Source organism: Lichenostomus cassidix, chromosome 11 (assembly GCF_008360975.1).
Source record: "Lichenostomus cassidix isolate B80296 chromosome 11, HeHo_3.0, whole genome shotgun sequence".
Classification (NCBI taxonomy): domain Eukaryota; kingdom Metazoa; phylum Chordata; class Aves; order Passeriformes; family Meliphagidae; genus Lichenostomus; species Lichenostomus cassidix.
The window spans coordinates 8,429,620-8,454,431 of record NC_139492.1 but is presented as its reverse complement, the minus strand read 5'-3'; the positions used below and the strand labels follow the sequence as shown (position 1 = coordinate 8,454,431).

The following is a 24,812-nucleotide window of genomic DNA, read 5'->3' as shown; positions in this document are numbered from 1 at the left end:
TTTTTCAGGCTTCAGGAGCAGCTCAGGCTCAGCTAGGTAGGGGAACTTTCACACAGCGCCTCCTCTAACAGTTCTAAATTAATCCGCTGGCAAATCCTCATCAAAGCTTAATTGATGTTTAGCACTATAACGCATTTCAAAGCACCCCCACTGTGCCTGCTTGCTCAGTTCCACACTTACCAGCTAAGGTCACTCAAGCAGAAAAAGAAAGAGCTCGAAACACAGGAGGCACAGAGGAAGGGAAGCCTCCCTTACACAAAGGCTGTGCTGGCAGATTTAGGCACCGAACAACATGAAAGGCAACCCATGAGTGGTAGAAAGGGAACAAATAACATGAATCAAACTGACAAACAAGTAATGTTATTTGCCAAAGAAAACAAACATTTGATCTCCAAGCCTGATTTTTACAACTTAGCACACTTTGGTATGAAGTGATGTACTCTAGACCTTTTAATCAGTACAACATGCAGCAGCTCAATAATGAAGAAATAAATGTTTGTTTGAGCTTATCTTCTTCTTATCAGCGCTCCTACTAGAGTCTCTGCTAAGGGCATAGCCTGGTTTTCTGTGCCTGCACTCAGACCATGTGTGAGAGTCATCACACCTCAGCTGTGTGTGGGGGCAGCTCTGTGGGGACAGCACAGCACGTCTACTGGCCAACAGCCTCTGCAAGCAGAGGTGTCAGAACCAGCATGAGTAAGATGTGGACTACCAGGAAACCACCTCCCACAGCCCTCATTTCAAGATTAAACATTTCAAACATACACTGCAGCCCTTCAGCACAGCCTTCACTCATTCACCTCACAAGAAACAAAGGACGCAGCATCAATTTAATAGATGCATTTAATTAGTTTAGAAGTGAAAGACAGTTAAAAGAGGCTATTAGAACTGTCATTCTTTTTCAAGGCAAATGAAAAATAATTCAAGAGGGGAAATAAAAAGGCAGCATAAACTAATAATGGGTCTGTAAATACAAACAGCCTGTACTCTAATGCTGGTTATGTTTTGCAGGAGAAAACAAGCACTTTGCTGATCTTCATTTAGGGTTTACCTCTCACCCAACCTCTGCTACCCTTCTGGCCCACAAAAGCAGCCTGGGACATCAGAAGGTACACAGGCCTTCCCAGAGATGACAAAACCCAGCTATCCAAGTTGTCAAGAAATACTTTGTTTGTTTCTTTGATAAGGAATACTATGCTGTCCCTAACTCGTTTCAGTGGCCGTTCAACTGCCTTGGTCACTGCAGCTGCCAGTGCATTACACACAAACTTCCTGTCTCAGTGCAAACAGCAGGTAGCTCAGACATAGCTGCTGAGGGCTCAATACTTCAAACTCCTCCTGCACCACCTGGAAGCCGGAGCAGTGTTGAAATTCTACAAAAGTCTTCAGAAGTCAAAGGGGAAAAAAGTTGACAGAGCCGATGTGATTCCTGATTCCCACAATCTGCTCTGAGCATGCTGGCCAACAGCTGAGCTGCTGACACAGCAGCTTGGGAACCTCTGGCACGCAGCCTGACCTTTCCAGATAAAGCACTCTGCCCTTGCTCCTGAATCAGAGCCCTGGAAGCCTTTCACTGCCCTTCACTGCCAGATTCAGCAGGTCTTCAAAACTCTGATAAACAAACATTTTTCATTTCTGAAAGCATTCATTCCTTCACAAGGTATTTCAAGTCTTGAAATTACCACATAATCATTCAAATGTAGTGTAATTCATATTGAAACCCCATGAGTTTATGCAGGAACCTTTCTCTCATTAAAACACAATAATGCATACTGGTACTTTTAAATTTATTTCAGAGAAAGGAATTTAAACTCCTTTTCCCCCCTCTCCTCTTTCAGGAAAATGGAAACCACCTAAGATTATAGCCAAAAACGTTTAACCACATATTTCCTTCTTTTCAGATAAAACCATGTTGGTTCCCTTTTAACTTCTGAACTTAACAGAATTATTAATAAATTACTGTTCTGTCTGTGAGCACATGATCTATTATGGCACCTCAAAATCCAGCAAAGTGGTCTTTTAAAAAACTTGAATTGTCTGCTCTGAAAATCGCCTCAAGACAGTCATGGTAGGAGACCAAGGGCAAAAGCTTCATTATTTCTAAAAAGACCCAAAATTCCCCCTCTTTAATATTACAGAAGTAGATAAAAGCATGTCTTTGTTAGAACAACTCTTTCAAGGTTTTATTGCTAACCCCAGATTACCTGCATTTATATAATTTTATAAATCCTCCACACACCTCTGGGTGCTTTTCATAACAATGCCTGGCAGTTAGTGCTGTAAAATTCAAGAGACAGGTGAAAAGCACTACAGAACAGAAGGAAGGAGGAGAGCTTAGAAGTCAGACAATTACCAAATTCATATTCAGTGGACAAATTTAATGCTACATAAAGAAACACCATTATAGGGGCATAGAAGAAGAAAAGCTAAATTATACAGCAGCCTCTTTTCAGAATACAGTCCATCCTATAAACCAAAGGAGGTAGGGCTCTTCTGCCACTGACAGTGGACAGTTGTGTAACTGAGTTAAGAATTTTTATACACATGTTAAAGGATGAGAGTAAGTTCTCTCTCATTCTGAACCCTCATTTTCCATACACTGGCACAACTTAAGCTTTGTCAGGCTATAAGACCTAGGTAAACTGTCACATACTGAAATCTGCAATTTTTACTAGTTTATAGCAGCTGAATTTTTGTTCAGGTGGCTATTACAGAACTAATTTCTTCTCAAATGACACCTTCCATTTCAAACTCCTACTACAAAAGAATTTTTAAATGAGAAACATTGGCATGTTACTTTTACATTGGAAACAGGCTTTTAGTGTTAGAACAAATATTCTGCTTGCTGACTGAACAAGCTGCTAGAGTAAACACTCTTATCTCCTGGCAGATTATCTGGACAGAGGACAAACAGCACCCTAAACACACATAAAATTGAGAAGGGGCTGCATGAATAGGCTTAGCTGGGCTCTAAGTTGTTGAGCTCTGTTTGTGCTTCCTCTGCTTCTCAGCTGGCTTGCTCTCAAAGACCTCCGTGCCACACCTTCAACATATAGTGTATCTCACCTTCCCTTTTGTATTCTTTCAACTAATCTGTTATTTCTTTTCATCTGCATTTAAATGAGCAACTCTCTCTTCCAACTCCAACAAACTGGGAGTTATCTTTGCTGTTAAAAACAGGCAGGGACATGGCTCCTGTAACACCATTTACTCCTGTTTTAAAAACCAAACAATTTAAACAGAGGACAATCCTCAATGACTTTTTAAAAAGCTACTTTAATTGAGCACAAGACAAAAAACCTCGGTTTCACATCCTATTTCAGTCATCTAGTAAACCCTTATCTCACAACAGCAGGGTATTTAACTGATCTGCTGGAGGTATGCTATCTGTATGCTCCATCCACACATCCTGCAGTTACAGAAAATGCTCCTTCTCCCTACAGCAACCAAGCCATTTCCTCCCCCAGAGATTGCACACAGTTCTCACCACCCACCGACTAATGAATCAGCAGGCTCACAACAGCCAGCGCCACCGAGGAGAACAACTTCACCCCCCAGGAAACACCAGTCCCCAGTGAAGTGGTGCAGTCCCCTCCCTTCTGTTTTCATTTTCCCAGCACACTGGAGCAAAACGCATTCTTTCAGAAGAGGCTCAGTTCTGAGTCACCCTCTGCCTCATCACGCACACATCTGCCCATTCATAACTGCTCACACAGGCTGCCCCTTCGGCTGAGCCACGTCCATCCATCCACTCCCGTTCTGATCCCACCTTCCCCTGAATCATACCCCACTTTTAAATACTTAAACAGCAGTCTCCCTGGTGATTTCATAAGTGAAACACTGACCATTAAGAAAGAAACAGCTTTGAACACTTACTCCAAGGAAGAAAGGCATTAAATTGGGTAAGACTAACCTTATCATTTCAGCTTCTCTTAATGTGATCTGGATACACTGGCAAATAAAAAAGACCACCTGTACAAAATGCTCAAATGAGAAATTATGTATTCAACTGTTTCCTTTAACAGAAACACCCTATGATTATATACCAAGCTTCATAAATAAAACGCTGCCGTCTTCTCATCGAGTTGTGGCACAACTGCTCTGCAATGTAAAGTTGTGTCAGTCCCATCCCTGTGTTTCCCCAAAATAGCAAGATTCACTTTCCTATCACAGAGAAGGGTCTCTAGCCTGGGTTTCAAAGAGGAGGTAAAGCATGAGAAAGGAAGCAACCTATGATACACAAAAAAACCCCCCAAAAAAACCACCCAAAAAAGTTGTTCCAAAACTTTGCATCTAAAATCCTCAATTATTCGGGGAACAAAACAGAATAGTAACTTCATCAGTGTAACAACTGAAGTTACAGCAAAAGCTGGTAACTCCACACAAGGCTTCACACTACACTCAGCTATTGATCGCTCATAGTTTAAAAGAAACTAATGACAAGCAACCAAGTAATGAACTGAGTTCACAGCATTTATCTGACTTTGTAGGTTTAATTCCCATATACTAACCTTGTAATTTAAACAGGAATGAAGCATAAATAGAAACAGCTGAAAAGAACCCCATTTAGACAGTGACTGAGTAAAATAAGACTTTTTAATGCTTTTAATTTGGATCAACCCTTCTGTCTCATGCCTCAAAGCGTATTATTCTTTCACCAAACGCACAAAGAAAATGTCTTATATTTTAAAAGCTACATCTTGGAACTTCTTCCATTACATGAAAATGAGGTTTTGTTAAAATTCAAACCTTATACTCTTCTGCAAAAATGCACAGGAATCAATACTTTCTGACCAAACAAGAGCCTTTCCCAAACAGTTGTACATAGATGACCCAGCTATGGCTTTCAAGATGAATGCAGCTTCAAGTTTCTCAAGGGTGGCACTTACAGCACAGCTGTACCAAGCCACCACCAACAGGCCCTTGCTGGTTCCTGAGCAGCTGCCAAGGTGGGACTCCTGGGACCACACTGGCCAGGGCAGGAGCACTGCCCAGGGCACTCCCTTGGGCCCAGCACCACCATTCCTCTGCCTGGCATCTGTTCCTCTAGCTCCCATTCCTTGTGATCACAGAGACATTTCGCCTGCAGCTGAGGAAAGCATTCCAATTCACAACTAGAAAAACACCTCAGAACATACCCCAGTTTTCAACTTCATAGCAAAACCTCATGGCCTGATACTACGTACTTTGGTCAATTTTAAAGTATGCTTATACAAGTCACCTGGTTTTATTATAAAAATCAGCAAAGAATGAGATGCAACATAACCCATTTTTACAATCCTATGTAGCAAAAATACCCATGAACAGACTCACTTGCAAAATATCTTTGTAAGTAATATCAGAGCTGTGACAAAACCTCTCTCAACATGCTTTCTGTACTACTGAAATACAACAGCAATGGGGTTTGGTTTCTAAAACGTCAAAAAAAAAATCTGAAGAATTTCCCCTACCTTACTGGGGAGCCAGAATTTAAAAGTCTCTTGTAGAAAACCTGGTATTTTTATGTTTTTTTGGTTGGTTGCATTTGTTAGTTTTTTTCTGCATAGTTAGCTCAACTATGTAATCATGACTCCTTTTTTGAAAGCAGATCGATGTTTCATTAAATTATGCAGGTTGCTATTTCACTTAAGAAAAAAAACAAGTTTATAACTAAGAACAGATATGAACCAGTAAGGATGTCAGAACAAATGTGACTAAAATCTGTGGAGCATTTCATTCCTGGATTATGATCACTGGCCAGTACTTATGCTTAGAAGCTCACACAGAAAAATACTAAAATGGTACTGCACAGAAATTGTACTCACCATCTAATAACCAAGTCTCCAGATTCAGTTCATCATTCCAAAATACTGCAATTTCTCAACTAAGCTGAAAACACAAACCAGACTAGACCAAAACCACCAAAAAAGCCCCAATACAAAGCAAAAATAGACAGCTTCTAGTTTTTACATTGTCACTGCAGAAGGGACTAATGCCCCCCGAAGAGAAATGCATCTCATGCTCAGGCTCTATCCATTTGCCTTCAAAAGACAAAACCAACCACAGAGCTGAAAAATCAACAAAAATGCAAAGAGCATAACAAGAAAAATCTGAAAGGCAAATATATGCTGGGGTTTTCCCCTGTGAAACTTTACAGGGTCTTTTATCAGCCCATCTTTACTATTAGATTCTATATGAGAAAGAAGGCTGGATTTTAAATGTACTCTCCCTTTCAATGGAGAGGGCATGCAGTTTTAAAAGACACTTTTTTCCTTGCAACAATTAAAAAGAAAAATGCTTTTGCAGCAAAATATTGCCAAGAGATTGCTTCTTGTTTTGCTGCTGCAAGTACACATGCATGCTTCTGCTCACAAACCCAGTAACAAACAGACACAGTTTTCTGCCACATTGACAGAATATCTTCCAGACAGAAATTTCAAAATTGCTTGTGAAATTTGTTTTTTTCAAGCTTTCAGAAAATCACATAGCGAAGAGCAGTTACAACTAACAACTGCAATACAGGATTAGAAAGAGGTTTATCTCAAACACATAATTTGCACACCATGGTGCAAATAAACTGCCTAATAAACTTCTATTTTTGGACTGAAATTTTGAAACATATAGTGCAAGTATACTCAACTATACAAAAAAGAAGTTACCTGAGCTTGACAATATATGGGCAAGCAACTAATAAAAACATCCAGGAATTGACCGAAGCAAGAGAGGGGCAAGAAAAGCTGCTTCTTCTACTCTGTCTTTCATGGTCTTCTTGAGCACTCTGACAGCCTCACCCTTCCCCTTAAGTAGGATTCAGATCTGGAAAAACTGTTCAAGCATTTACTCAACAAGTAGTGCTGCATCAAGGCTTAGAATAATGTTCGTAATTTTTTGTCTTTTGTATACTATAACTGTGGCTAGCACAGGTTTTTCCCATGAGAATTCTTCTTGTGTTTTATAAATAAAAATAAAGTTTGGATGTTGTTGGAACAGTGTCCCAGAACTTGGACGGTGCAAGCCTGGCCAATCAGGCCTGGGGGAAGGCTTCTGACTGACCAATCTGGGTGACTTTTGAATACTCTATATATATGATGAAATCAAAACAATAAAGGTCATTCCTTCTTGCCACTGAGAACTGGTGCCTTCATTACTCTGCTAGCTGCTTGACTGCGACACTATAACAACTACTCAGCTTTCATCATTCAATAAAATTTCATAGTGTCATAATTATTCTGTAGAAAACTATCAGCTTTTGCAGAGAACATCCTTAGCAATGACTGGAAATTTTCTTTAACAGAGTAACATCAAACTTGCAATTATGCAAGCTAATGAGCTCATTTTGTTACTTGTGCTTTTGACAATAAAGCTTGAAGAACCATTTCAGTAACTTTCAGAAAAATGACAGTTTCTTGAAGCAAATGTTTCATCATCTTATTGAATTTTGCTTATTTTTAATATGAATTAAGTGATTTTCACAAAGAAGCAGACATTCTCAACAATGATGCTCTTACTTTTCTCATTCATTTATAAGAAGAGGAGAGAAGCACAGTATTAGCAACTTTGCTTAGTAAGTGGAGACTGATATGCAAACAAGAGGATTCAACAATCCAAATGTCTGGATTTCTTCCAGCATCAGTGTTGTAGAGATCTCAAGTACTGCTTTCATCCACACAGCACTCATCTGTCCTTATATATAGCTGCTTCCCAAATGCAAAATTTAGCTCCCTAACTCCAATTTTGCTCCTCTTCTGGGAAACTTTAGGATGATGACATGGATATATTTGAAATCTTGTCTATACAACTCTAACGAGTGCAATTAAGCCACTGGAAGGAGTTCAAGGTAGTATGACTGAACAACTGCTTTTAGAATACATAATAAAAGCTAAGCAAAAGCAGCTTTACTGACAGCAGACCTTAAGTACTTCCACAGCCGTGCTGCAAGTACTGTTCCCAAGCATTGTTTCAAAATGGCATCATCACTGCCTGCACTGCAGTGCACTGACAAGGCTGTGGGCAGTCACAAAAGTCTTTGGAGGAGGGAGGGGGTGAAAGGATTCCAGGGGAAAAGGCTGTGGATACTTGTCACATGAGAGGTGCCTGCTGTGACTCACGCTCCAGTGGCGGAGGGCACCCGATGATAAATCACTCTGCAGTAGCAACTGTCTAAACCCAGCCAGTGGCTGCCTGCCAGGACTGTGTCCAATCTATGTCCTCTAAAGACTCCTGTTCCCAAAACTCAAGTTCCTAACTGTTCACAGTGTATAAACTGCGTGCATGTAGAGGTATATCCTAATTGTGAGGTAAAGTGAATAGGCACAGGTACACTATGACTCTGGTTTCAAATAGAGTTTGGATTAAATAGCTCTCCTCTATGCAACAGCAAATCATAATGAAGAACACTTCCAAGTGTCTAGGAAAAAAAAAAAAGGTTTCACTCTTCTCTAAAGCAAAAATGGGTTTAGGAACACAAACAAAAAAGGGGGAAAAAAGGAGTAGAAAGAAAAAGAAAATGAGAAATCTCTGCCAACACAAACACACTAATGAATTCCAGAACCACAAGCATCTATAGATAACTAATTTTACTCAAACCATATAGATGATCCTGGATGAAAACTGATCAAGGTGATCATCAAGAAAAGTAGATTCTTCTCATCCACCAAGCTTTCACAGGACTCCCACCAAGCAACTCCAAGAAAAAAAAATAATCAAGCTGTTTAGCCAGGCTGGGTTCAAAACGAATACACCACCAAACGCATTTGTCTGCTGTGAGAATAACCACACACTGACTCCTTGTTTAAAGCTCACAGAAAAGTCTGAGAAAGATCAAAAGGAACAACAGTGATGTGTGTTCCATCAGGACAACACCACTTCCCTTGGCTGGAGCAGGACCTTGAAGGCCCTGAGCACGCAGACAGTCCAGCAGCTGATGTCCCTTCACTGACCACCTGCTGCTCCTCACAGAAGAATCTCTCCCACCTACCACAAGGTTTTAGGTCATCATGTAGGCATGAGCAGGAGGATAACAATTGTTTAAGGCTGCTCAGGAAAAGCACCAGCTCTGAGGACAGGCACCAGTCAGATCTTCCCTGCTCCACATTCCTGAAGCAAGCTGAAACTAAGCCAGAAGAGGAATTCTGTATGATTCTGCTGTCATAAAGACAGAGAACAACAGACGAACATGATAAAAATCTGACCCCAAAATATTGTTATCCTAACCCAAGAGTACACTAAGGAACCAGTCAAGGACTCACAGAGTCAAGCAGTGAGCCTCACCTCAACCTTGGATCTGGAAACACGACTCTTCTGCAGAAGAAGGCATTTATGAGCAGGACAGCTCCTTGGAAACAAAATATCCTCACATATTAAAAGAGGATGCACAAAGAATCTCCTCAAATGTCAACGTTGCCAGCTTTTTAACTAAGTTCCATCTTACATGTCCATATACTTCCACCACACACAGACAGCTCTGGGAACTTTTGTTAGGTGATGTCCAGCTCTTCAGGGCTGCAGCACTATCTCATGAAATGCTTTAAACAAAGACCTTCACAATTATTTGAAGGTGCATTACATTACTACAGACAAACAGAACAATGAAACCTCAATAACTGGGAAGACCACAAGCATCTTATGGCTGACATAGCTCACCCTATGTGGTGGCACACCACAGTATGATCTTTAATATATGGTAGCTCTGGCATACTTTTTGCTTCACCCCCAAATCCCTAACATCAGACATCCTTTTCCGCTGATCTGGAAAAAAAAAAAAATCAAATCCTTCTGTCCAGAGACTCAGAGGATTTCAGTGAACAAATACAAGTAACTGCTAACTCTGAGAACATTTTCAATGATGACAATGCAAAACCCCCACATACTACTAGACTGAAAATACAGGAACTTAAAGAGTATGATTTATTACCACTACAGAGTAAAATAAGGGTTGAAACTCTATATCAGTTTCCCAGGCACCCTCACCTTTTTTCAAAAAGTAAGCATACCTAAAGAAAGGAAAATGAAAGCTGCTACTCCAACTTTGTTTGAAATACAAAGAAATGTTACAGCTAATTTCTTCAGGAAATGGTGATGACCAAAGTAATTAAAGTAAAACTTCTGATTCAATACACATTAGCACAAATATTAAGGTATTTCTCATAAGTTAAGCCTTTCTCTCCCAAACAAATTCTACTCAGTACATTGTGATCCTGTGTTTGACTGGAAATTGCATTTGCTCAGAAAATGGAGCAGCCAATACACCATCCCAATAATCTTTTAAATTTTATTGCTAAAGTCAGAAAAGAGAAAGTTAATCTGCAGACAAGTCCTATCTATCAAACTTCTAGTGAGAAAACAGGACACAAGTGGAAAGCTGGTTCTACTGGCTGCCATTTAAATAGGTGTTGTATTTTAATAAAAACTATTTCTCATTACACTTCTGTTTCTGCTGTAATATCTACAGAGATTTGCAATTTTTTTTTATATTCATCCAAGCAGTTAGCACCAACTTAAAGCAAAATGAAATCTCCTAGTTATGACAAAAAACTGTGCAAGTAGAAACTCAGCATCTTCAGGAAGAAAACGGAAAAGCTTTAGTTATGGCTAGAACAAAGTTAATGGTTAATGAGTAGAAATCCTAGCTACATCACATGTGGCACAGCAGGCACTCTGAATCAATTTAAATCATGTCTGATGTGCTTTCCTCCAAAGCTGCAGAGCTCATAGCATATTAGAGTGAAACAAGCCCGTGTGGAAGACTCTGGTTTACGAGCAGCTGCCACCAAAGAGCAGACAGGAAGTAAAGCTGCATGAGAATGAGATGGAGAATATTATTATAAAGGGGAGGGGAAGTAAAACAATTTCACAGACTTCATCAGTGACCGGGATTTAAAGAGTAAAAAAAGACTATCTGAGAACTAATGTTCATTCAAGCAGGAAAGAGCAGAGCTATAGAAACATCTTGAATAACAAATGAAAACTGGGGACATTATCTTACTCTAAGAAGTACACAAAATGAATCATGCAAAGAAAGTTGACCACATAGTTCCTGACAAAACAAAGGGACTTTGAATAAGATTAGATTTTAAGAAGCACTGAAGTCCATACACTTAAGCTCAGCCTTAAGTTCATATCTCACTACAAAACTGAAATTAAAATTAAAGAAATTCACTAACCACAATAAAACTAGCCTAAGTCATTAATGATACCAGAAAACAAAGGTGAAAATAAAGCTCTCCATTTAATTGCAAGGTTTAATTATCTAATACTTCAGGCAACACATTAGACTTCTATACTGCCTACCTTTCAATTTCTTAACATCTATTCATTTATTCTTTACCAAATAGCAAATAAAAAAATCCCCTGGACATTAGGTGACACCACGAGGATCAGAAAGCCTTGGTATGGTTCAGCTCCCCAGAAACAGGACATACATTGCATCTGACGCACTCCACACACACCCACAATCACAATGAAATACGGTCTTCCATCACTTTTACAATCTAGGGACCTATTTTTAGTGCTGCTTTTTCTTTTGCTATGACAAACCTGAAAAATTGCTCAAATACACAATTAAATTTGCTGCAGGTCAAAACCAGCACAGAATAGTAAAGCTATCTTAAAAAAGTATTAAACTTGAGTTTAAAATGAGTAGAAACATTAAGCATACACTGAGCCATCCAATTCTTGGATTAATGAAGACAGGGTATCCACCAGAGGCCTACCCACCCATTGTGAACATCAGATGCATAAAATTAAAAGGCAAATTAAGCATATAAAAAAAAAGCCTCAGTTAAGAAATACCAGATTGAAAAACCTCAAGCCTATGAAGTATGTATTTTCAGAATCCAAACATTCATGAGTGTTGCTCTTTCTAAAATTCAATCATTTAAGCAGCAATTCTAGCAGATGATGCATTGGTAGCTTTGTCAATCTTTGTACAAAACTGCTTTAGCACAATAGTGACATACTTCAAATCTGGATAAACTATTTTGGGCCATCATTTGTTTAGCCAAACACTGAAGGAGAATTCCAGAATAAAAATATTCTAATGTTGGTAAGTTTATCTACATTCTAGATCTCAAACTAATGCCTAAGATAATAATTAACTGACAGCTCCCCCCATAGCCTTTTTCTATTCATATAATTAAAAACATGCCTTGCTGGCATAAATCCAGTGATGAACAAACACACATTATGCACTGCCTCAAGAATCAAAGCTCATAAAACAATGTTGCACAGAGCTACAAAAATCACATGGTTTTAAGAGACTGCTGAAGCCTATGAAAGAAATTCTTAATTAACCCAAATGACAAAAATCTAGAGAGAACAAAATCTCAGACAATTCACATGAAACACTTTACTGTTTCCGTTGATAACGTAAGAAACACTCTCCCACTCTGCTCACTCCTCCGCTCAAATCATGGGAGTGGCTCACTTTCAAAGAAGTTTAATTCTGTGCAAAGCAAGCTTGCATTCATGTGTGATTTACTCTAGAGTAAGGGCTGATTACAACAGTGAATTTGTGATTTGTTCATACCAGAGCATAACATTATTCCCATTTATCAGTTTGTCCACCTCTAGCCTCATTCAGAGGAATTCTTCTAAGCACTTCACTGAAGCAGTCTAGAATTTACTGTAAACACACATAAAAGAAGGAGTGGCATTCATTAATGAGGCTCATGTTCTATTTTAATACACAGCATACCTACCATGCTCTTACATGATTAAGACAACACAAGAAAATGGATGAAGTAGTTCAGTACTTTAAGAACTCATTCAGAGAAAATAAAGTTAAAAAAAAATCATAGGAGTAAATAAAATTAGTTTTGAACTGGCAAGAAGAGAGACTTCAGTCTTCTTACACATTACAAGAAAAATTCCTCATTCAATTGTGAGCCAGAATCAATATTTTTCAGTAAGAGCCAGATTCAATTCAGTTTCCTTAGCAAAGCAGTCAGTACCCAGACAGCCAACTTCACTTCTCCCCCAATTTGTCAAACTTCTGCAAGCCTCACAGGACTAAATGGAAAACAATTTTTTCCAAAAAAACTCATTAACTTGAATTCCACATACCATAACTGCCCTCAGGAATTTTTTTTTCTTCCAATCAAATTTTCCCACTATAGGAAATATTTATCTTCCACCTAGCAGCATTTAAAAGACCCAATATGCCATTAAACCTAAATATGCTTCAAGTATTTCCTCCAGCCTGGTAGGTTTGGTAGCATTAGCTGTTTCTCGTTACATGGGTAGGTAAAAAAATTTAGGCAAGAGGAAGCATTTTGTAGCATATTAAAAGTTTTAAAAATAAAAAAAAATTTACACAAAAATTAGCTTGAAACAGAAAAGCTAGGAGGGCTTAAGTGCTGGTCTAAACCCACTGATGTCTGCAAAAAGTCTCCTATTGAATTTAGTGATTTTTGGATCAGTCCCAAAGCACCTACAGTAGCATAGATAAGTGACAGCATCTACATTTTAAAGGTATGTTTTTCCTGTAAACCAAAACCAGCTGTAAGTGATTTCAGTAACTTTATTCTGATGAGACTAAACAAGGTTTCTGACTTCAAATCTAATACAGCTTCACAGTAACCATCCCTGTCACTAGGGAATTCGAGCTTTCAATATCAGTCTATGGGACAACCACCTCAGAAAAAAGAGATTCAGAAATCAATTCTAAAAGCGATGCTGCTTCTGTATTATAGCTGATGGTGAAACTGAGAAAAAGCTTCATTCCACTTAGAGCACATTGACTGCTTGCTGCACCAACTGGCAACGAGACACAATGAAATAACCTGTTGAAAGTGCAAATTTTCATTAGTCTACCACAATTCATTGGCCAGAGTCTAATTTCTGAACCATTTTAGAAGCACCTACGCAACACCAAATTTAGATTGTTCCCCAAACTTTTATCATAGCATGACAGTAGAAGTAGTTCTGTTCTTCAAAATAATACAAAGCCACCAGTACTGCCCACGTTTCCCATTTCTTCCATTTGCCATAACACTAACATGCTTTAAAACAAAGCAATATTTTATCTTACCAGCTTTCACTTGTACCCACATCACTACCTACCTGCATGGAGATGTGAAATATTAGAAATCTCACATTATATGTGCAGTCCATATCAGTAAGAACATAAGCACAGTATAAAAATTTCTTTCAGTTGCAACAATTTCCTCCTTACCTTGCCTCCCTCTCTTTCAAAGTCGACATATTCCCGGGTCGGTGTCTGTCGCTGCTCCCCCTGCCAGCTGGCCGGAAAAAACTGGAGAGACAGATTGGTTCCTGTGGCCACAAAAGCCTTTTAGAAAAATCAATACAAACAGGATCAGGGAGCAAGACATTACATAAATTATGCAGGCAGTCATTTATTTTTACATCAGTTTATGTCTTAAGCCAGGCAGCATAGAGAATACTTAAAGTCAAAAACATGCACTCATCATTTTTCTTAAGTATTAAGTTACAAACATCTGATTCCATTTTGACAACATTTGCCATTGGCTGCTTCGGATATAAAATACAACATGGAATCAATACTTCTTTCAAATCAGTTTTGCTGACATTAGAATCTGTCCTTTCAGTTCCGTCTGGATACCCTGCACCAACTTAGTACCTGCAGCATTAAAAACTGCCCATTTTAAAAACCAACTTTTTTAAGTGGTCGTGTGTCTGTAAAAGAAGTACTGCTGAAGGAAAATGAACTCCTTAGACCCATTACTAAGGACAACTCTTTTTAAAAGAACAGGACTTGTTTCCTTTCACAATCGACTTACACCTAGATAGACACTTCACTGAAATGTAAATATTCCTATTTTATCATCTACTAGCGTGCAGCATCAATACACAGTTCAATCAAGCTTCGCAGGACAAAGTCCTCATGCCACATTAAGCCACCAGTGATACCCAGATCAGCAGATGCTGTGTCAGTGAGAAAAGGCAACTGCAGGAATTCTTCTCAGCTGCAGCCCTTTGTAAAACCATTAAAGGGACCGGCTCAAACCAATTAGAAAAAGCATGCATTGCTTTCAAGCAAACAGTTTTCTACAATTTCAAATGAAAACGGGAGTCAGTTTTCTTTATAAACTCCCTGTATTTGTTTGTATATCTCAACTCCAAGCCATGAAGGGTACAGCAATTCCTAGACATGAAAAAAAATTTGTTTTTGCAAGCAGAAGTTGGATTCACAGTATTTATACTCTTCTCTGGTACAGGTGAACATGCTGTCCTGTAAGCATGTGAATACTCGCAGACTATCACTCTTCTCAAAACCCCAGGGTTAAACATAGTTTGTTGCAACCAAAGGACTGTATTTATTACCATGATCACTTATATTAAGATGGTCATTAATCCAGAAATAGTTTTTCTTAAAAGCTATACAACTACTACTTTCACAGCTGGAATTTCCTGACAAGCAGATTTCTTTCAAGCAACCCAGAATTCAACAACTTTATGGTATAACTGTACTGCTGTGAAAAAAAACATAGCTACAACTGTTTAAGATAGTTCTAGTCAAGGACTGCAATGCTGTCTGTCACAGGATTAATACCTCCCATTTTGAAAGTAGAAGTGCTTTGTCTTGACTCTTACCCCTCCACCAAGAGAGGTTAATGCTCTGCAATCAGGTTAGGTTCCAGGCTATCCTTAAAAAACAGATTTTTAAAAATTTTTGTTTGCTTGTTTTATCTCCTGTAAGCACATTCTCAATATCATTAAAATTAACAAGTCAGTCCTAGTAATACCAGAAGAATACTGTAGTGGTGCATGAATATTTGTTTGTGCTACAATAGGCAAAGACAAACATTTCAACAGACGTAACAGAAGTTTCATCAAGGATACACTTGCACAAATAGGAGGCATCAAAACTGTGAGAGCTGCAGACCATCACTGTCAGGCTGACTACATTGTATTATCCCTTTGCTTTTCTAAGGGATGCTATTTACGTATCAACAAAAAAATTACACCTATCTCCAGATATTTATGACTCTGAGTCTTCATCACTTAGTCTGCTCAAGAACTGTTTTCCTACCTCCGAGCATCTTTAGCAAATATGTGTTTTAAACTCCTTACTTAATACAGTTAAAATATGGAGGAGTGATATCTTTGAGTGTAAACCAGCTGACAACTGAAGCCTTATGGACCACTCCAATTCTGGTACTGGGTGAAAAGGACTGTACTTGCTTTCTGGGAAACCCAGAAGACTGCAAAGTGCCCATGCCTACCTGCTTCCACCCCCAATGTGTGCTAGAGGGCCATGAAAAACTAGGGGAAAAATACCAGAGAAAAGAAAAAGATAAAAGTATGCAAATTCCACATCCTCATGGAATCAGGCAGGCACCATTTAAACCATAAGCTATTTTAAAAGCTAGGTAGGTATTTTTTCTCTGGATTTTTGAAGCCTGTTCCTTCCCTTGGAACAGACAAAACCATCCAGTTAAAGTATCCATGTGCTTCTCAAATAAAATCACAGGTCAATACTGAAAAACTCGAGAACAGTCTTGCTAATAACTACACAAGACTACATGGAAGCCATCAATTTTCATCAAATAACAAACAAATGAAATAAAAAATAATTTCTTTTTAATTACACCACTAGTTCAGTTTTAAACTTGAAAGTAAGAAAACTGTAATTTTCTATGCAGAGCCTTTTAAAGCACAGTTTGAAAAGCTATCAGACATTCATGTCTTGAATTTTGTGAAAAGCTTATCAGGTAGTACAAGGGCGACCTGACCCACACAGAGACAACGTAAATACAAGTACCTTCCAAAGCAAACTGAGCATGTGAGCTTATTTACGTTATCAAAGCATTACCAGTAAACATGAAATCTTATTTAATAAACTTCAAAGTTACTTCTCAGTAATATTGGCAATTATTTCCTTTATTCAATCAAGAGCTATTTGACACACATAACCAACAACCTACTGCCAGTTCTACATAAAATCCCTAAGCTGTTTTCTGGGGGGGTTTGTCTGCTTCAAAATATGTAAGGTCATTTGCAGAGGCTCCCTTTGGAGATAAAAGAATAAATCCTTGATGTCTGGAAAAACATTCAAGATTAAAAAAAAAAAAAAGTAAAATTACTAGCTCTTTTTAACATCAGTCATTACACACACTACATTTCTAAATAAACCTGACTACTCATGCCCTGCTCACAAAACAAAACCAGATGTTTCAGATGAAGAAATATAGAGCCTGTTTTATAATTAAGTAGAGTGAAAATATGTAGAACAGGCATCACTGGTTGCTTCCAAGGGATGAAGTTCTGGCAGAAAAAGGCAGCAGCAGGCTCAGAAGTACAAAGGTGAAACTACAGTGATTTCCCATTTATATAAATAACTGCACAGGCTGCATTAGAAAGCTAGTTTTATAAGCCACACGGCTTTTTTTTTTTTTTTTTTTTTTTAGGGAGAGATTTGGATATATTATGCACGTTCACCTGTACAGGAACTTCCAATGCTACCAAATTATGTCTTCCTTACCTACCCATTGTTTCCCTGAGGATTTCTTAAAGGAAGCAAACATACACAATGAAAAATGAATGTTAAAAAAATGGTAAATTAAGAACCTGTCTACGGGGGGCCTTTCACAAAATAATATTATGTGTTCTAAGACAAGAGATAATAAGCAGGGATAAGATTCAGCTAAAACAGTTATTCAGTAAAAGGTAACTACATTCTTGAGTGTGTATCCTTTTACTGACAAAAGCAAATGAACAAGATCAGTTACAGTAACTGGTATTCAACTATTTTTGTTTGGATGTGCATAAGAGTAATTTCATTGTGAACTAACTAGCAGTATGTGTACCACATGAAATTAAGGAGTGCTCATAAACCAAACTTGGTGGAAGTGGACTTTATTTTCTATTTTACCTTGTCTTTCACTACATACTGTAAATGAAAAAGATGTTATTTCTGCATTTTAGTAGTGATGACTTAAAAACTTAACTACGCTATGACATACTGATCCTACAGAAGCAACCTGGAGCAGAAATCAAACCAGGAAATAACGAGTCAGTCGTTGACAACTCCGAGCTATACTTCATCTCACTTCTTAATTCAGAAGGAGACAGTAGTCTGTAACTAACATTAATGAATGAGAAAAACGGAGCTGAAGTTGCAAGTTTCAAAGCTTAATTTTAAAAGCGTTTGATTTAGTTCGCAAATACATCAAACAGCTCACTTAGGACTTTAAGGTAGCACCTTCTGAACAATGTTACTCATTTCTCAAAGCTACTATTTCCGGAAAGAAAAAAAAGAAAAAAGAAATGAAAAAAGGCTGAATATTGCAATCAGCAGCATGTAGCTGCAGCACGTGCCCAGGGAAGGAGCGCAGCCCGCTCGCCCTGCCGGGGGATTTTCCTGCCTTCCCTGTCACCCTGGCACTACAACAAGCGCTCTCCCCGCTCGGGAGCGGGCCGACACCTTCGAGCGAACAAGCGCTATTCCTAAGGCGGACAGAAATGCTGCCTGTTCACCAAAACGTTTCCCTCGGCGTTTAAAAGGCAGCCGGTGTCATTCCGCTCCTTGAGGAAAACTCTCGCTCCCGGCGCGGCCCCGACCGGCCCCAGCACAGTCCCGGCACGGCCGGCAGAGCTCTTGGGCACCGCGCAGCGCTCCCTGCCCCGACGGCTCCCCCGAACTTTTTCTTTCCCGAGCCGAGGGCTCGCTCCCGGTCCCGGCGGGCCCCGAGGGGAGCGCGGCGCCACTTACGATCTCGGAGCGGCCGTCGCGGCAGGCGTTCTGGAAGCGGGCCTGCCTCTCCTCGTGCGGCCGGTCCCTGAAGCCGGTGTATTTAATCTGCGGGGAACAGGGCGCGCAATCAGGAGGGGCCAATCCCGGCGATAAGGGGGCAGCGGAGTGCACTGACTGCGCCTTCCCGCGCCGCCGGCTCGGCTCCCGCCGCGGCTGAGGGGAAGCGCGGGGCTGCCCCGGCCCCTCCGCGGCCCGCGGAAACTTTCTCTACGGCGGGCGGAGGGAGGGAGGGAGAGAAGGGGGAGCCCAGCCGCCACCGCCGCCTCACCTCGCACTCGCGGCTCAGCTTCCTGAAGAACTCCTCGTTCTCGAACTTGCTCCGCTGGTCGGGGACAACCCGCGGCATGGTGGTGGGGCCGCCGCCGCCGGCTGCCCTCCTTCCTTCCCTCCCTCCCGCCCGCCCCGCGCTGTCCCAGCCCCAGCGCTCGCCTCGCCCTTTGTTAGCCCCCGCCGGCGGCGCCCCCCCTTCCCTCCTCCCGTCCCTCCTCCTCCCGCGGCGCACGCAGAGCAGCCGCAGCCGCCGCCGGAGCTCGATGCTGCTGCCGCCGCCGCCGCCCGCTCCCGCCCCCAGCCCGCTCCCTCCCCTCCGACTTCCTCCCGGCTCGTAAACTCGGCCCGAACAGCCGCGCCATTCACAACTCCGCCGCCGCCGCCGCGCATGCGCCCCGCGAGGCGGGAAGCGGGCGAGGGGTGACTCAGAGCCCCCTGCGCGTCCCTCGGCCGGGCGCTGTCTCGCTCGCAGCCGGGCCGCTCCCGCTCTCTCCTCCCGTCACCGCTCACCCCGACACCGCGGCTCGGCGCTGTGCTTTCCGCCTCCCTGCTGCGAGGGCAGCAGCCCCGGCACTGCGGCGGGTGGGGAGCGGCCGTCCTCCGCGCCCCGGTGGCGGTGGGGAGCGCTCCCCTCACGGCGGGCTCCCCGCACCTGCTCCGCCGGCCGTGAGGCTGGGGAGCAGGCGGTGGCCGCGCCGTGTCCTCCGGCCTCGGGGGTGGCGGTGAGGATGGGGCAGGTAGGAAGGGACAGCGCTGGCCTCGCACCTCCTCGTCTGGCTCCCTCCCCCGGGTCAGCGTGAAGGCTGGAGGAGCCCAAGGTGGTCGCAGAGCCCCGCTGCTGACAGGAGCTAGCCCGCTCTCAGGCTGCCGCCCCAAGCGCGGTGCATCCCTATCAGTCCCTCCGCCTGCCCAAAGCGGCTGCCCAGCCACACTGACCGAGGCGGGGACCTGTTCCCGAGGGGAGCAGGAGCACCCAGCACCACCTCAGGATGTGGCTTGTTTTTGAACTCCTGCTGTCAGTCTAGAAAAAAAAAAAAACAAAACCCAGAAAACAACCCAGCACGTCGCTGCACCAGCGCTTGAAAAGTTCACTTTCATGCTTCAAACACAGCAGCCTGAACTCTTGATTCTTCATCTTCATGAACAGGCATTTTACAGGAGCTAATTCAATGAAGAAGCACTGCAGGAAATAAATCACCTGTCCCTGAACCCGTTTGTTCATACATACCTCGATTATACCTTGATACCTCATGGCAGTCTACAACTTCCTCGTGAGGGGAAGTGGAGGGGCAAGCACTGATCTGTTGTCTCTGCCAATTATTGACAGAACCCAAGAAAGAGGCCTGAAGTTGTGTCAGGGAAGGTTTAGGTCGGATGTTAGAAAAAGGTTCTTCACACAGAGGGTGGTTGGGCATTGGAACAGTGGTCCAAGAAAGTGATCACAGCACCAAACCTGACAAAGTTCAGGAAGCATTTGGTCAATGTTCTCAGGCACATGGTGTGACTCTTGGAGATGTCCTGTGCAGGTGTAAGAATTGGATTATATGTTCCTTGAGTGTCCCAACTCAGAATATTCTGTGGGTTTTTTTCCTACAACCACTCCCACAGGTTTTTAGCAGCTCTGGAGCATCATAAGGATGGCTGCATGAGCCAAGAAACAACTGGATATCACGATATCTATTGCCAACGTAAAAATATTAGGGCATATTAGATCTCTTGATAAAGAAATGAGGTTTTCTAATCTCTCAGTTTTACAATCTTAACTTTACACACAGTCATGCAAATTGAAGCCAGCAATGCTAAGGTTAGCCAGAAGACATGATATGAATTAAGTATGAACAAAATGATTAAAAAATGAGGGAAGTATCTGTAACCCTTAACTAATTGTATAGAGAATTCATAGGAAAAAACTTTTGACTTTTTTTCTAAATGTAGAAAATACACTATGAAAAATTTAATACATTTCAGATCAATAGGAAAACTGAAGATAAGTGTTTAAGCTGCATCTTCTGATTTTTGGTATGTCACTATAATGCAGACATATAGGTAAATTCAGAAGTTAAAAACATTAAAAGAACTGTTTTAAAAGGTTTTTTTCAACCTGAAAAGAAAATACACTGAGACTGAAAAGACAAAATATTATGTATTGTCTTGATTCATTTAGATTAATATCAACCCTTAAGTGAAATTTTCGTGAATGTCAGCCACATTTAAAAGGTCCCAAAATAAGACATTTAAAAAAAAATCCATATCACTATTCATCTTACAGGAAGATCGATACCAGGAGCGTAGGCCTGCAGGAGAACTGCCAAGTTCATAAGGTAGAAATCTGCTCTTTTGACCTCCAATAATCTTTCACTACTTGCTACTACCTCACCCAGTTCCACCTCCTCATCCCCGAAACTGACTGTACCTTCTTCCAAACAACAGTGTTGAAAAAAAAAAATCACCAAGGTCAAAAGCAAGATGAGTGGTTGTAAAGCCCTAAAATAAGAAACAGGAGATGTAATCACCTAGCAAGTTTGGTGTTTTGACCTTGGCATATATTTTTCAAGACTTTGGAAACAACATCAAGGTTGACTGCTTTCCCCCATGCAGCTCTTTGTTTAACAATTGTCATCCTGGGGTTTTCATCTTTCCAAAGTTTTTATTTTAAATGAAGTGTGTCAATATTATCAGAAAGTCTGTAAGAGATTGGAGACTGCCTGTGCTTGTTGTCTCAGTTAGCTGATGCAGAAACAAGATAGCTGGAAAGGGTGAGATGGAGCATAATGGCACAAGATCATATTATTCTTCTGCATTTATCCAGTTTCTCTACACTAAGCCAGCTCACACACACACACACACACACACACACACAAAAAACAGAGAGAGAGAGAGAAGCTTTTTTTCTGAAGAATACCTTCTTAGCAAAAGGAACCAATTACTTCGTATTGTAAAAGATATATCTGTGAGAAAACAATTATTTTAGACATGCTTTCTCATCAAGGAAAGCTGTAAAATTGCACCAGTTCTTCCTTTCTCTACCTCTCGTAGCCCCTAATATTTAACAAGACAATTAAGGTCTTAAAGACAGTGAAGTTCCTATTTTTTTTCCTAGCTAGGCAGAGGAGAGGCACACAAACTAATAATATCCTTGCTGCAAGAAAGGCTAGAGCATAATTTCCACAGTTATTTACCCTGTTTGGCCAGAGTCACTGGCCACCAGCCAGACAGTCAACATAGATCAGAGGCAGCTTCGCAGGTGGTAGCTGGGGGACATGAGAGGGAAAGCTGAGGTTATCATGTGAGAGATGGGATACAATCTCATGGGAATTCTGCAACTCACCAAACTTTTTTTTGCTTTTAGCACTACATCATCAACACACCAAAAACAAGCTAGAACCTTTTTTTCTTGTGCATAACCAAATGCAACTTCTTCCCAAAGACATCTTGGTGATATCTCTGCAAACCATTTCACTGTGGTTCAGGCTGCTCAGATTTTAGTAGGCTTCGGTCAGTCTGCAAATCCCTAGTCTGTTGATTCACAAGAACTTAGGCGGTTCATCAGTCCTCCGGGTGAGTCACCTTCAGGAAACAGAAATGGTCAAGCAGTGCTGCTTTCAGAGTGAATTCTCAGTACAGATCCCTTTCCAAAATAAGATCAAACATGTTTACAGTGCATTGACAATTGAGACAGAACACCACTGAAGGATTTGCAGATGAAATGGTTTTGAGAAAGGGAGCTTTCTTCAAGTGCCAAGTCCTGTTATGTACTGTTCTTTCCATAACCCTTCTCTACCATGTTTTTAAAACCTCTGTTTTCCCCTATGTAGCAGCATTTGATGAACAACTGCATGGCACTGGTGTTATATTGTTCTCTAGATTTCACACGTGCGAGACACTAATAAGCCAGACTCCTCTGTATTCATTGATCTGTGGCAGCTGCAGTATAATCAAACACCAGCATTATGTATGTACAAGCTACTCTGTGATTATAGATCCATTAATAAACTGTTTGCAAGATATAATTATGCACATTAGGTGTGAAATGCAATCCACTTACGCAAGGTCTGTGCTTATGGGTTCTACAAAATTCGGGGGGGAGGGGGAGAAATTGAGCATATTAATTGACTTCTTTCCCCCCAGACTAATTTTCATTTGCCTGCTACTACAACTGATGCTCCCAGCCAGAATATTTTCACAGGAGTCACCCCACCGGTGGGGGGTATTGCTGATCAGTTCACAGACCCACAGTCACATGGAGAAATCATCCTGAAATACTGTAGCTCACCCCCAGAACAGCCTTTTATGTCTAGCCTGCGTACATCAGCATAAAGATCTATCTTATCCAAGGACTCCCAAAATAACCCAAATGAGGGATATGGGCAATGCAAAGACCATGAGCTATCAGAGTCAGTTCATGTCTGTGGAAGCACTTTATGCAGAAATGGATGTAGGCAGTCCAAAGGCAACAATGTGCAGCTTTCAGGACTTGGCCAAGTCCACAGTTGACAGCTAAACATCTTACATAGCACACAGAGATAAGAGCCATACCACAACAGTTGAACAAAACAATCCTATTTTGCTTTATGAGTGGGAAGTTGCCTACCACTTAAAAAACACCAAGCATGGCAGGTATGAGGGAGGAAGCAGCACCTCACGTCTCTTCTCTCTGAACTAGGCTACAAGAGAGATGCACCTCTTCATTCCAGATTCCAAAGCTGGAACGTTTTTCCTGAAAGAAGATGCCTACAGGTGCTACTTGAAATAACTCCAAGCATTTGGAGTACTCAGCCAGAGCATAGGAGACCCTTCCCTCACTAAAGCTGCTGTAGCCCAAGTTCCCAACCTCCACAGTGAGCATCCCAGTCACAATGACTCTCCCACTGGATGATCTGTATCCACACCCCTGCTTCAGCATGGGTTACTACCACAGTGCAACAAAATACCTGAGTGTTTGTGGGCAGGCCTACATGAAAAGCCAGTAAATACAGCCATCCTTTCCTGGCTGTGTGATTTGGACACCTTGGGCTGTTTCTGGTCATAAGCACTGGCAAGTTAACAGCGTGCTTCACAAAGAAATAGCCTTTCTTTCAATAACATACATGTGCAGCTTCTCCCCCAAAAGCATGGCCTGTTCAGCCTGGGACATCCACACGAATACACTCTTCTGACACTTGGGTGCCAGCAGCTAATCATAAACAGGTCACAAATGTGCAAACATGAAAGTATGGCATGATATCAGGTTCAGGAGCCCGGTGTAACAAAGGTGGCCTCTGGTCGATGAGCTTGTCACAAAACATCTTAATGAATTGAAAAGCTGTTTAAATTCTTTCATTTAACCAGGGGAATACAGATAGGTTCTTTTCCTAGTAAAAACAAAATGAAATGAAACTTGAGAACATCAGAAAAATTATTCCTCCAAATGATGCAACAGAGCCTGAACTTCATAATTGTTAGTGAACTAAAACAGATTTTCCCAGAATGCTACTTGACTTGCATGCTGGTTATTTGGGACAGTGATGATGATTGCAGTAGATATTAATTTCTGTGATTCTGTGCTATCTAAACATGTTTTGGTAATGGAAGTATGCAGTTTTTATATTAAACCTCCATTTTTTTCATTTTACCAATCACAGCATAAAACTGTTAAAGGAAATACGATCTGAACTTAGAGTCTCCATGGTCTGGCAAACAGAAACCAGGACTGGGTGCCTCTTCCAGCCTTGCCTGTGGCCGGCTAAGTGATGATTTTGGGCATAAGGCTTCACCTCTAATGCCTTCATTCGCCCACCGATCAAGTGACTCAAGATCTCCAGATGAAGATCTTGAGATTCTATGT

At 41.2% G+C, this 24,812-nt stretch overlaps 2 protein-coding genes across 3 annotated transcripts in view; one reads left to right on the top strand and one right to left on the bottom strand.

The window, feature by feature from the left end:
- The window catches only part of CBFB (core-binding factor subunit beta), a 40,084-nt gene extending 20,941 nt beyond the window's left edge, over positions 1-19,143 (bottom strand). For both annotated transcript variants that reach the window (XM_085071761.1, XM_085071759.1), the window contains exons 1-3: positions 18,987-19,143; positions 18,677-18,763; positions 14,153-14,269 (exon numbers count right to left, since the gene is read on the bottom strand). In XM_085071761.1, coding sequence (XP_084927887.1) covers positions 14,153-14,269; positions 18,677-18,763; positions 18,987-19,064 — 282 coding nt within the window. In that variant the 5' untranslated portion in view covers positions 19,065-19,143. The remainder of the gene's footprint in view (positions 1-14,152; positions 14,270-18,676; positions 18,764-18,986) is intronic.
- The window catches only part of B3GNT9 (UDP-GlcNAc:betaGal beta-1,3-N-acetylglucosaminyltransferase 9), a 306,546-nt gene that overhangs the window by 80,719 nt on the left and 201,015 nt on the right, over positions 1-24,812 (top strand). The gene's annotated exons all lie outside the window — the stretch shown is intronic.